This window comes from Penicillium vulpinum (genome assembly GCF_028829585.1).
Source record: "Penicillium vulpinum strain IBT 29486 chromosome Unknown utg000004l_segment0_segment0, whole genome shotgun sequence".
Classification (NCBI taxonomy): Eukaryota; Fungi; Ascomycota; class Eurotiomycetes; order Eurotiales; family Aspergillaceae; genus Penicillium; species Penicillium vulpinum.
Window position 1 is genome coordinate 3568090 of NW_026643244.1, and position 13174 is coordinate 3581263.

Genomic DNA, 13174 nt, shown 5'->3' on the forward strand with positions numbered 1-13174 from the left:
AGGTCTCATTACTCCATACAAAACCCTACAAACTAATTGTATACCCTGCCCTGCCAATCTGGTCCAAAGTCCAACCTCCCAAAGTCCAAAAACGGAAATAAAACACAAGAACAAAAACAAAAAAAAAAGCCAGCATGATATATGCCCCTCTAAAACGCCTTTACTGTGTTGGAACGCCTTCTTCGTATATACCCTCATATACCGCCCCATGACAAAGCCAATCCACCTCCCGGACCTTCTCTAATTCTTCCACCAACTTTCCAACATCATTAACAAACTCCGGCATACCCGCTCCAGCTAGATTCTGACTGGCCGTAGTGGTAGCCCGCACTCTTTCAGAGGCACTCGATGCGCTGAGACGCGATAAGACGTGGCTGCGGAGGCGAGATAGAATGAGTTTTGTTACCGGGTCCGAGAAGCTAGATGCAGAGGTCGTGGTTTCAGGCGAGTCTGTGGAGGACGCGTCTGAAGTAGTAGTCTCTGAAGCTACCACCGCGAGTTGAGGTGCAGCTGCGAGGCATGCCGTGGCGACGGGTCCGAGGACTCGTTTGATCGTAGCTGCGAGCTGGGCGCTCGCAGCGGGTGGCATCGGATGCGTCGATTCGAGAATAGACTGTACTCGCTCTGCGCTGATTTCGTTAAAGTCCAGAGATAGGATCCGGTCTGCTTCGGGTTTCCATTGAGACCGTGCGTCTCGCTTGAGCAGATTCTTTGCCGTCAACAGGATAGAAGCTGTTGCTACAATTTGGAATGCCCTGGCATGCAGCCGTTCGAGTCGTTGGCGATCGAGGCTTAGAGTCTCTGGAACTAGATCCTCGGAGACAGTCGCATTGCTTAGAACGGTGTCTGCAAGACCTTGAGCGTATACTCGTGCTGGTGATGGGCGTGGTTCTCCTTGGATGCCTTCCGGGTCTCGTTTCTTCATCTCATCAACGATAATCTTGCGATGAGTGCGCCAAAACCGTTTGGTCTTGCCTAGACTGATTGTCCCGTCTGTGATGTCTCGGTCGAATGCCCGCTTCTCATAACCTGGGGCTTCTTCAATAAGCTGGGGTGCAGCAATCTGGATCATGAAATTCGTTTGGTCAAGTGATAGCAGGTCAATGATGCTCATCAATCGAGCCAGCCGATCGATGGCATCGCCCGAAGTATCCTCAATGTATGCCTTGACCACGGGGTCACGGTAAGGAGCGCATAGGCGTGGTAGGATGCTGTTCATGAAATCGAAGAAAGTATCATAGGAGAATGTACCAGCCTCGCACTGTCCCTGAACCAGTTTTGGGTCTAAGACTTCGCTAATTATCACGTAAAGGGAATTGCCCCGTTGGAGTGAGCGCAGCAAGCGATCTTGGATTACTGTGGCCATGGCGACAGTCCAGTTGGTGCCATGTCCAGCTTCCACCCCTTTTCTCATTGTGTCGCACATCTGCTTCATAATTTGTCTGCGCGGTTCAGTATACGGTGCTTCCTCGATCTTGAATTCTTTGTTGATGAGAAGTTCATGCACCAGCTCCCGATTTTCAGGGAGAGGGGTGAGAATTTTGGTGAATCTCTCGTGGGGAGATGTCCGCTGCTTGTCCAGCTCCTGGAAAACTGCGGCATCGATGTTGCTGAATGACTCGCTAAGAGGCGATGTGACACTGCGGGTAGCCTCTGTGGCTGGAAGAGCAGTTTCAGCGGACCGGGGAATAGCTTGCTTGGAGGCAGCCCTCTTCTTCTCGCGCTTAGCTTTCTTCAATGAATCTCGGATCAACTCCATGTGCCGCTCAGGTCCCGCAAGTCTCTTCAGACGGGCAAGCAAAAGGACCTGGTTTTGTCGGATACCCAGTCTGTAGTCCTCTGCAGCACCGCCAGCCGTGTCATTTTTGACCGTCTGCCAAATCAACTCCAATTCGACAAACTGTGCAACCATAATTTCAATGAGTACAGAAGAGTCGTGGGACTTCCAAGCATGGAAAGCAGAGAAAAATACACTGTGGGATTCACACAATGTCTGGAGATCCGCAGTGATCACAGATGGAGAGCAACAGCCTGACGATAGCAGCGCCGTGACCTGGTCAAAGGCTACCAGCAGCTCCCGGGCCTTGGCGATCAGATCTTGCTCCTGGTCTCCATTACTGCTCAAAACCTCTTTCGGATGAGTGACAATGAGATAGCTGCTGAGGAATGTGCGTACTGCACCCCTCTCACCCAATGCCCCGCCTTCCATATTTTGAAGACCACAGAGCCGGAGAACTTTAGTCATAGTATCGAGCAACTCGTTATCAGAAAGGAGAGCGCCAACCTTTTCAAAGGTCATGTCACGAACTCGGTTCACAGATAGATTCAACGACTGGAACTGTTGCATAATCATCTTCGCGTTATGAGTTCTCCATACACGTTGGATCTTCCGCGCGGCCGCATCCTGCGTAAGCGACTTGGTGACCTCCCGGGACATCTTCTTTTCCTCGGTGGCTGGCAAGCTGCTAGTACGCTGACGACGGTGGGTTTGCTGGTATAATGTGCGTCGTTTCTCTGCCTCTGCAAACTTCTCCGCCATTTCCAGACGCAAGCGAGCTTGTTCAGCAGCTCTCTTTTCCCGATGATCCTCGGCCTTCTTCTTGGCCCGTTTGACCTGATCTTCGCACTTGGCGGTAATATCAGCGAGTAGACGCTCCCGGGCCTGCTGTGCCGCTAACGCTCTCTCTTCAAATTGTAGATTCCTGGTAGCTGCTTTAGCCAGAGCGGCTCGCAGCCTCACTTTCTCCGCATGCAATGCGCGATCAGCAAGTCGTGCCTTTCGACTCTCCAAAATAGACGTGCGGCGGAGATGTTGAGCAATATGGTCCGCGTTTAGCGAGCCATTCGACGAGGTGTTCGAATTATGGGAGTTTAAGGATGACACTGAGCTTCGTCGAGATGAGGCGGCGGAGGAACGGCGGACTTTGCTGCTTTTGCGGTAGAACCGGGCTGCAATGTGTGGTGGGAGACTCAAGGGAAGCGCCGGCTCCTCCGAGAGCATCTCCACATCGAGATCGCTCAAGGATTCAGGTGAAAGAGGTGTTGGACCAGCATCCGGAAGCTGGATCTCGATGTCGGAGTTGCGACGGATCATAGTAGGGTGACGCGGGTGCGACGCGGAGCTGATAAAGCGAAAAGGTGAAAGAATCGGTGGGGTAGTACTGATAAGAGATTGGAAGAGGCTATTTTGAGGTTGTTCACAAGTATTTCACTTGTTGTCTAGGTTATAGGATTCCCAGTCGAGTGATTTCAAGTCTTTAAGGAGATAAATAAGCAATCTAGAAGTCTGAAATCAGGGAGTGACAGACATGCACATATCACTCGGCTGGGGGTGCGGAGGATCCGTGCCTTGTTTCAGGATGGAAATTAAGTAGAAAAAAAAGGGGAATGAATCAGTTCAACAGCGCAATAAGATAAATAGCTAAATAGCTTGTGATGAAACCAGGCAACATCATACCTCTGATACTACGTGGATCTTCGAAATGGAATCTCGTGGCTGCAAGCAGAACGTCAACGCTGAGGTAAGCTACGCGATAAGCCAGCCCTGGAGATCTTAGATCTTCCTATTTATAGCTTGAAGAGCTTGGTATGTTGATCGAGTACAATATGTATACATGTATATTGCATGGTTATTGATGCTCACATGAGTTGTACAAGATCTGCATCTACTCTGTACTTATACGGAGTCCCAGCCTGCCTCGTCCACCTCGACCACCTCGATTCACCTGCAAATAATACGGCACAAAGCACAGATCCCTGCTCTCGCCAATAACATTCTGATTATTACTCTCGGATACAATCTGCCTATCCCCAAGCAATGTGTTAAGTTCGCCTTTGACTCCATTTTCGGCGATGATAGCCACACACTGGTGAGATTGAGACCATGCTTCTTCTCGTAGAGGAATCTTAGGATCAAAGATCGTCATCTGCACCGCTTGTTAGGGTCATATACTGCATGGGGGTAGTTCTTTGCCTTGAAATGATGCTGTTCCCATGGACGATCTGCATCCACACAGTAAACAATTGGTCCGCGTGTGACGTATGCCACGGGCTGTATCGTTAGTGGATGTGGCTTGGTCACATGTATAGTTGCAGAGGACACGAGAGTTGGAATTGCGAATTCTGCTGCAGCCACTCAGTGCTCATGTAGAGATATCTATTGAGAATATCCAGTTTTTCGGGATTCAGAGTCACCTCCCATGACTCTGACAGCATTTAGGGTTTGTTTGGCTGTAGCTACCGGGGTGAGTCCAAGGGGTGAGTCCAAGGGCAGTCCTATGGAATCTCAATCACTGAATAACTACAGTTGTGCCATTCAGATATTTGTTTACTTGATTCTGCCCGAAACTAAGGGTATATCTTTGGAGCGGATGGACCCGATCTTAATGAGTCCAGATAATGTCACGGCTAGGGAACCCGAAAGAAATCTAAAAAAAAAGGGAAGCCATGCTCATCATGAACGAACAACACGCTCTAGCTACTCATGTGGCGGATGTTAATCAAGACCATCCTTCCCATGGACCAGAGAGGTCTTCTGTTTGATTCAATCAGGCTGGTAAGTTAGTATAGATACAGAGACTACAGATGACCAATGAAGAAAATTAGTGCAAGCCAAGTAAGATATAATTTTTCAATCAAATTACTATCGCTGTATCATGATATCCGTATGCTTTGAAACCCAAAAAAAGAACTGAACGCTATGCTGCAGCGAAGCCGGCTGCTTGATGTATGTAAAACTAAGATCCCCTTGGGTTGGCCTATGCTTGGTTGACTGTGTCAAACCATGAGCCATCAGATCAAAGGCATTTCTGTAGTCATCACATGTGAAATGTAGACAAACTGACGGAGCTACTATCTCAGTAGAGAATTTGAATTAGCCTTGAGCGACCTTATCTGTCTCTCGTTGCAGCCCAGTCGGGGATCACCACCGGCTTAGAGATGTTTCTGAGGTCGAAGCCATGAACCGGTTAGGATTGCGGCCAAGAGTTGGATAGTGTTCAGTACTTGTGCATGGTTCGACCAGGGTAATTGACGAGGACCAAGATAGCTGTTGTGTTACATTTCCCAGAACAAGAAATCAACCCATCGCCCAGAGTATCGGCCTCATTGATGGCCGAAAATTTGGATGGGATCTTGATCTTGATCTTCCTCTTCCTCTTCGTCATCGTCCTCATTACATTGAGAACCATCCGATTCAGCCGAGTCAGAAGACTCTCCATCGTCTTCTTCATTCCTAGTTTCCGATATGTTTTCAGTCGATTTAGTCTCGCCGCCAAATAGCCCATATCGGTATGTAAGCTTCTTGCTCAGGTAATTCAATGCACCATAGTCCTCATTCTCACCACGAGATGGACCTCCAAAAAAGGGCATAGATGAAGGTTTCTCTGATTCACGCTCAGTCGGCAGTCCAAAGTAGTTGCTGACGACGGGTGAGACAGCACGGCCTCGTGTGATGTTATAAGATGAGAACCGTCTAACTGGTTCTGGGGACATAGGGACACTGAGCCGTGAACGAGAAACCGATGTGTCATCGACATTTAATGTTGCCAGGGAAGACGACATTGAGTCATCGTTTTCAATGAGTGAAGACGATCTAGGCCGAGGAAGAACATCTTCCCCGGAGACTTCCTCGGGCTGAGCAGACATATCTCCATGTAAAATGCGAAGTTGGGCCGTATTGTACGACTCACATCTATATGCCATTAGCAGTTGAAATCGTCTTCCTCCCCTCAAAAAGTACATACAAATCACATCTTAAGCCGAGCCAATGGTACTTGACAACTGACTTTGAACCGCAATCGTTGCAGTAAATAAGGCCTTTGGTATCCTTGAACTCCTCGGGCATAGGTTGGCTTTCGATGGTGCGATCCAGGTTTCGGAATGTCGATTCCATGTTGGTGATGGTCTTGCTACAAATAGGACAGCGGAAGGAACTTTTGGAGTACTCTGAGAGACACTTGTGATGTATGCTGTGACCACATCGCATGACGACGACAGTATCTGGAGAAGTGAACATGTAGTCGCCACATATGGGACAGTCACACTGGGTGGACCGTTCAATACAACGATGCGTGTTCTCAATGCTCATAGGAAGACAAACAGAACATGTCTATAACTTTGTCAGTATAAATATCGTCGAGCCTATGTTGGGCCAATTACCTGGCAATGGAAGAAATCCTTCCCCAATCCCTGTCCAATTCGACATATACCACAGTCGCTGCAATGATAGATGCTCTTTTTGCTGTCGTTATCCCAGAGCTTGCAAATCTCGCAATAATACTGTGAAGTTTGCTCGTTGCACTGTCTGCAGTTCTGCGCTGCAGGCTGTGCATGCCCGCATAGCATACATAGCATGTGTTCGGTGTCCCGACGGACGAGAGAGTGGTCTTCCACTTCGTCGTGGCAGAAGCGGCAGGTATACCATTTTTTGCAAGTGTGGCACTCGAGTTTCACATTCCGTTGGTAATGCACACATCCAAGAGTAGTCTCTTCTTGTTCTTCTGTGTCAGGGTCCTCATCCCCTGTTTCGAGTTCTGACGGCTCTGTTTCCGCCTTGGGTACGAAAGTGGGCTGCAGATCTTCAGGGGTGAGATTGAAAGTGTTTTCATATAGGGGAACTGATTCGGAGTATGGTGAATCCGGTCCAGAAGTATTGATCTCCGAGGCTCGACGAGTCCTCGGGCTTGTTGGGAGCCCAACGCTCTGTGGGCTCGATGGAGTTGAGAATGCCCCCATCCCAGAGGTGCCTGGAAGCTCACGCGAGGAGTTATAACCTTCTGTCATCAAACCGTGAACCATTCGCGCCTTTTCAACATTGGTAAGCCGCAACTCCCTGATTGCGATGATCTTGCTTCTTAGAACTCCCATCCCATCATCTGCTGGAAGCGAGGACTGTGACATTCCCTCCGGATCAAAAGCATCACCCAAAGGTCGCCGAGGCTCACCAATGGCTACTGCTGAAGCTACATATTGTGGTTCATTGTGCGAGTTCAGCGCCTCGCTGGGGTGTGAAGCTTGTAAATTATCCGAACTGTCCGTCTGCGCGGTGACGTCGATTTCATGCGTGGGATCAAACGAGCCATCTGTGATTGCGGCTATGTTTTGTATGGAGCCGGGTGTGTTGTGGGTCACTGATTGAGTGCCCTCCGGTTGCAAGTTTCGGCCATCCATCTCTTTAGGTAGGGTTGTGAAGAAAGGAGGGCTATGCAGGGACCCCGCACCCGCATCTCCACAGTTCGATTTCTGTTCGTGATCTTGGCTCAGTTGAGAAACAAATGTGTGGTCTTCACTATCACTTGAGGGGGTTGTCGGTTCGTTCAAGTGGACTTTAGCTTGGTCGTCATTTAGGTGGGTGCTTGGCGGGGGTGGTAGGGGGGATCGTATTCCAATTTGGATCAGCAGTGAGGAAATAAAATCATTCATGAAGGGCTGTAAAGCGGCATCTCATTCAATTACTTTAGATGCTTGAAATCAAGCAAAACCAAACCCAATGTTGGAGCTGAAACAGCAGACATCGTGACATGTGACGTTCACGGGCACCGCCTCCGGTGCTGAATCATCCTCGCATGCTCTGGGGCTGGAGCCTGAGCAGATCGCACGATTTTTAGTTGGTTGGACTCGAAAAAAAACCAGGGAATATTGGGAAAGAGAATTTACTATCATTTGATTTAGAATTTGTTCAAAGTACTCTACCACGTAGTTTCTCATCAAGGCTGTCTTCCTGCAGAGCAATTATTCTCAGCGGCCAATCCTAAATTTACTAATGAGTCTCAACTCTGGAGACGAGGATTGGCTCTACAACGCTGTATTGGGCGCCAAGATGTGTAAAGTGACATTAACATAATGTGTCGTATGCCATCAGATTGTCCAGAAATCGCATGATGCTGACCTGACCCAGAGGCAGGATGGGCCATCCTGTCCTACGGAATCCTGATGCGATGCGATTGGGGTATGTATCTGTGTTCTAGACACGATAATACCCGGTATATAGGGTCCCATTTTGGGCGACTTGCCTCGCGTCGAGGTGGATTCATGCCCAAAGGAAGCACTGAGGCCTAACGGATGCAGGCTCTGGCGTAACGGGTCGGATCAGCGGTAACAGTCGAGAACTGCGGAGTTCGAATCATCTGAGACATGTCCCTAGACTCTCATTCAAACGGTCAAGTGTCAAATTGTAATGGTCAAAGACGCTTGTCCGCAACTGGTTCTCTACACGAGCAAGTCCCAGGGATCGTGGACTAAGGCCAAGTCAGCATTTTTCTTCACTTCTGTTGGGAGTTACTCACACGCGGGACTCTCTCACGAGGTGATCTTGCTCCCAATATCTAGCGAGCAGAAGGTTCTTCAAAATCTTGTGTTCCATGCCCGCGACCTCGGTAGCTCGTTCGAGGAAACGAAGGGTGTTGGTGATTTTGGCAGGATCAAAGTCTTCGGAGGGAGATGAACGATAGGATTTGCGCAAGGATTTTAGAAGCATATGGCGACTCGGTGTCGAATAGTGAATCGCTTTCAATCCCTGTCGATAGAGGTGACGGTATGCGTGGACTATAGCTCGTTGATCCACCTTCATTGCCTGGATTGAAGCGTTCATGCCTGATCTTGGACAAGTCCGAGCCAACGAATCGGTAGAAGTTGTGCAATCAGGCAGAATCAGCGGAACCAACGGACTTCCGAAGTGTTGAATCCAAACGTCGGATTGGTATTGGAGGAACGAGGAGAAAAGACGGTCAAAGTTGGGGAAGAGGTTGAAGCCTCAGGCAGGACTAGCCCGATCGGGAGAGGTGATTTGGGCCGCAACAGCAATCTTATCAATCCCTCTCTGTCTCACTCTCTCTCTCTCTCCTCATCTTTCCTACTGCTGATATTCTCGTTCTTTCTTTTCTATTTTCTACTTGCTACTTGCTACTCGCTCCTTACTGAAGGTTGAATCAAAAGGTCTCACTGAGGGCCTTGTTTCTGTTTCGGGCGACCGCGGGGTGGCTTTACCTCGTAGCTTTTGCGTTGCTGCAGTCTATAAGACGCGATTTTGTTTTGACTTGAATCAAGCGTTTCGCTCTGATTCAGACAAAAAGACGCACACTATCTGCACTTCATCTCACACATCTGATGCATATCATGAATGATATGTTGAAATCTTCATTTTTGTGAGGTTCTGCGATAAGCTGAACCATAAGTATGGCCCGTGTCATAAGGAGGGCGGCCTCGGCCTCGGCCAGGCATGCCCCTGGCCGGGTTATTCAAAGGAGGGCGAAAAGACACAAAGTTATCATGGAATCTGTAACCCAAGAAAAGAAAAAGCTTCGGAGTGTTGTATGTATATTCTCGGTTTCAGCTTGGCCAAATGATTAACCAAAAGAATTGCACAGATCTGTTTTGAAGCGCAAGCACCAAGCGGCTATACCTTCATTCCTGCAGGGAATCCGCAACTCACTACGACATGTAAGGAGCGGTGCCGAGATGAGGGTCTCCAAATTCATGCAGTATCGGTGAGAACCCCATTCGGTTGCTAATGATGAACACAGCTTATTTGTTTCTAGACTACCCCACACCATCGCCATCATAACCTGTCCCAACATGTTCATCGGATAGGATATCATTTCCCTAGTACCGTGGTGGCAGCTGTTTGCTCAGAGTTAGGGCTCTACCTCACAAGCACTGGTAAAACAGTGCCCAGTACCTTTCCCACAAATATGATAGAGAATCCTGAGCGGGCTGATTCTGAAGTTTCTCAAATAACTCTCAACACAGAAGCACGGGATGCGTTGAAGGATCTCTTTCCGAACATACCGGACAAAGATTTGAATCAAATTATCAAGACTGCTTTTCAAAAGGTGCGTATATCCCCAATCCTGACCTGAGAAATTAGGACGTGGAAAACCTGATATCCAAAAAGGGTCAGAAAAAAGTTGGGACAGCCACGGAATTGCCTTTGGCTCGTAGAGCTCAACTTGCTGTTGTTGCCCACGTTCGCCATGTCTACACTGACTACGATCGCCTCCTGAAAACCACTTCATTCCATGAAGCAAGAGGTGTCGTCGAACACACAACTCTAGCAAAAGTCATTGAGTGGCGAGGGGACGATGAAAATGGCCAGACAGCCCTGGAAGATGTTTTCCGTGAGGTGATCGTGATCTCGGACGATGAAGACAGTGAATCGGAAGAAGAAGTGGCTTCACCAGGCCAACGGAACACCAGTGTGGAAATACTTCCAAGTGATACTCGGGCCCATGAGATTCAATGCCAACCTATCAACAACACGAACCCACTAGGCCAGGATCTTCCACGGGAACTATCTGAGGAAGCACCCCCTGGGTTCCGGTTTGTTACAAGAGCGCCCCCAGCCACTGAGACCATCAACCGTCGAGGATTTAACAGATACAAAGCGTGGACCCGTGCTATCAAGGAATATAGAGAGGGTGTGCAGGGCACTGAACAAGCCAGGTTTGCTGGCGCCCCAGCCGAAAAGCAAAGCCCACGATATGCCGAGCAGCGCATCACTGCTCAAGAAGTATCCGCTGCTAAGCGCCAGGATATAGTTCCCCAGCACGCCGAAGCTCACCGGCGAGTCCCTCCAAGCTCAGCCAGTATTGACAACCAAGCACATCGAGCGCTCGCTATTCCACTAATGGACCGACAGGTGGCCAAGAGACATGTAGGTGTCCTGGAGGACTATCTTCACCCGGACGCTCAGCAAAGATACTCAACACATGAACTGAACGCCAGGCCAACTGGACTAACTAATCAGGAATCACCCGAATTGCAAATTCTAGAAGAACTCTCCGGACCTAGAAACGTGAACCTGACCCACTCGCAGGATGTTCCTTCCTCGAGGATGGAGCCCAGATTTCGACAAGAAAGACTGCCTCCTCAGTCGGATAGGACCAACGCACCTGTGTTTGTGAGCGGACCAAAGGAAAATCGTCCAAAATTGACCCCAGTGGGACGCCGTCCTGACTCTGTCACTTCCCCTCTTATCAGACCAGGTTCAAACACACAGGACTCTATCTTGCCATCTATTGAAAATTCCCGGCCACCAGAAAGTCGGCGGACTGACGGTTCCCATCCTTTGGTACATATGACAAACAAGATGTCCCTCCGATCAGTCACGCCAGGGCGTCCTCAAGGAGAGATGATGCATCACCCCGATGTCATCGAAAAGGAAGGTGACAGCGAACACGCGAGCAAAAGAAGACGTCTGGCATGTCATGAAGGTTCTCGAACCGAGTCCCGCCCAGATCCGTGGAATGCAAGGCCTATGGGACTTCCCGTTTCTGAAGGATTCGGCGCACACTCTTACCGTCGTGTTGAGCTTGTTCCAAACCACCGACCACAGGACCAGCCTTATTTCCGTCGGGACTATCTGCCAGTGGAACAACCCCATGTTGTAGGACACCAGCGGGAAAGAAACCCGAACTTGCTTTCTTATTCCAACACACAACATGGCCTAGAAACAAGGTCAGTCTTGGATCGACAGCATATCAGCGGACCACATGAGCCTCAGTTCCAGACCGGGCTTGCCAGTACCAGTATCCTTGTCTCGGAAGGTGATCGCACCTTCAGAGCGGCTCCAGCCGTTTCTAATTTTGGACTGTGGCATCCTTATCATGTTGATCGTAGTTTCCGTTCGGATCGTATTCCGAACGATCCGTGGGCCATTCGGCGCACCCGCCCTTTACCAGAGAACGTCCACCCAGATAGGAACCTGTATGCCGAGGACTTCGTCCGGCATGTTGACCACCGTGAGCCCCCTCCATTTGAATACGTCGCCAGGCGGGCAGAACCCGAGACCAAGTCCATCGCAGACCCCTCTCCGTCTACCCGGACTAGAGACCTTGAGTACCTTGGCACAAAGAATCTGTCTCAGACTCAGGTTTCATCGGATCAACGTGGCCCATTGCCTATAGGATCGCGAGTGGCTCCTTCCCATGACCACGTTCGCACCTTTTCAGACCCTGCCATAGGAAAGATCCAGCCTCACGTGTCCCCCCCTCAGGTCCCTCGTGAAAGACCAGCTAGTGGCGGGTTCAACTCCTTGCGGTAAGCCTTCATTGGGGAAACCAACCAGTTCAACAACACAAATTTTCCCTATGCTTCGAGACGTTCCCCCCACTAACGCAGATACAGACCATCCTACTATCCTCCCTCATCCCACACTACCGAGCAAGACCGTCCAGTCTACGTTCAAAGAGTTGAACCACGACCCCCATACTATCCCATTCCTGACCCGTTGTCCTTGTCGATTAATTAATTCCACCTTCTACCACATTTCCCCCTTTTTGACTGGGATAACTTGTTTTGAGTCTTGTTGTATTCGCATTGCATTGCATTGCATTGTTGTTCATGATACCCTGATGCATATTATTTACAACCTCCCTCCTCATGGGTCTCAATACCAATTTGAATCGGGAACTGCGGTTCCCCCATTTTATAACTATCTCATTTATCTCATCATGGTCATTTAGTCATAGGAATTCCAGAGCAACCTCGGAGCTTTCCAAGGTTGGAACAACATGCCGTTGGTATGTTCTACCTAGCACTGCCTAGCAGTCCAGTCTATAGTATTGGGCCTGAGTTCCACGAGCTGATGTGGGCTCGGGAAGGTTGGCATCCAGCATCCCTCAACCTCCAGGCCTCATGCAAAAAAGAAGGGTATATAAGACCGGAAACATCATGAGCATGTCGATAATTTAAACCTCCTTGCTCTCGCCATCCGCCTCTCCGCTGTTCACAGCCTTGCCAGTCTTCTTGATCTTCTCCAGTACGGCATCGTAGGAAAGAGTAGGTTCGGTGGTGACATTGACCGTCTGGGACTCGAGGCTGACATCGAAGGTCTTGACTCCTAAGGACCAGCGTGTTAGAAACCCAAGAATGATAACACAGGCCGCGCGTCGCTTACCTTCCAGCTTCTTGAGGACGCGCTCCACGGCGCCGGAGCATCCGCCGCAGGTCATGGTCACATTAAACTTGTATTGGTGGTCAGACATGGTGGGAGTTTGATTTGCGTGGTGCGGGGTGTTTGAAGGAGAAGATGCTTGGCGGGGGAGATAATAGTGGGCTTGGGGTTCGGAGAAATACGAAAGGAGAAAATAGTTGAGAGAGAAAGAGAAAGAAATATGAGAGTATATATATATATTTACTATTCTTTACTATTCTACTTAGTCTCACTGGTATTTTA

The 13174-nt window shown here is 49.3% G+C and overlaps 5 protein-coding genes across 5 annotated transcripts; 1 reads left to right on the plus strand and 4 right to left on the minus strand.

Annotated features, from left to right (window-relative positions):
- Positions 1–160: 160 nt before the first annotated feature.
- Positions 161–3094, minus strand: N7479_009841 (IQ calmodulin-binding motif domain protein; the record flags this gene model as incomplete). Its single annotated transcript, XM_057257534.1, has 1 exon — positions 161–3094. The coding sequence occupies one exon, from the start codon at positions 3092–3094 to the stop codon at positions 161–163; it is 2934 nt and encodes a 977-aa protein (XP_057104992.1).
- A 2009-nt stretch (positions 3095–5103) lies between these two features.
- N7479_009842 (RING finger and CHY zinc finger domain-containing protein) lies at positions 5104–7422 on the minus strand (the record flags this gene model as incomplete). Its single annotated transcript, XM_057257535.1, has 3 exons — positions 5104–5692; positions 5745–6109; positions 6160–7422. 3 exons carry the CDS (start codon positions 7420–7422, stop codon positions 5104–5106), a joined length of 2217 nt encoding a protein of 738 aa, XP_057104993.1.
- A 672-nt stretch (positions 7423–8094) lies between these two features.
- On the minus strand, positions 8095–8590 carry N7479_009843 (uncharacterized protein; the record flags this gene model as incomplete). Its single annotated transcript, XM_057257536.1, has 2 exons — positions 8095–8237; positions 8286–8590. 2 exons carry the CDS (start codon positions 8588–8590, stop codon positions 8123–8125), a joined length of 420 nt encoding a protein of 139 aa, XP_057104994.1. The 3' UTR covers positions 8095–8122.
- Positions 8591–9174: 584 nt separating this feature from the next.
- N7479_009844 (DUF2293 domain-containing protein) lies at positions 9175–12247 on the plus strand (the record flags this gene model as incomplete). The annotated part of the gene is made up of 5 exons (XM_057257537.1): positions 9175–9309; positions 9366–9485; positions 9537–9830; positions 9893–12036; positions 12124–12247. The coding sequence occupies 5 exons, from the start codon at positions 9175–9177 to the stop codon at positions 12245–12247; spliced, it is 2817 nt and encodes a 938-aa protein (XP_057104995.1).
- A 439-nt stretch (positions 12248–12686) lies between these two features.
- On the minus strand, positions 12687–12983 carry N7479_009845 (copper metallochaperone ATX1; the record flags this gene model as incomplete). Its single annotated transcript, XM_057257538.1, has 2 exons — positions 12687–12838; positions 12896–12983. The coding sequence occupies 2 exons, from the start codon at positions 12981–12983 to the stop codon at positions 12687–12689; spliced, it is 240 nt and encodes a 79-aa protein (XP_057104996.1).
- Positions 12984–13174: the final 191 nt, after the last annotated feature.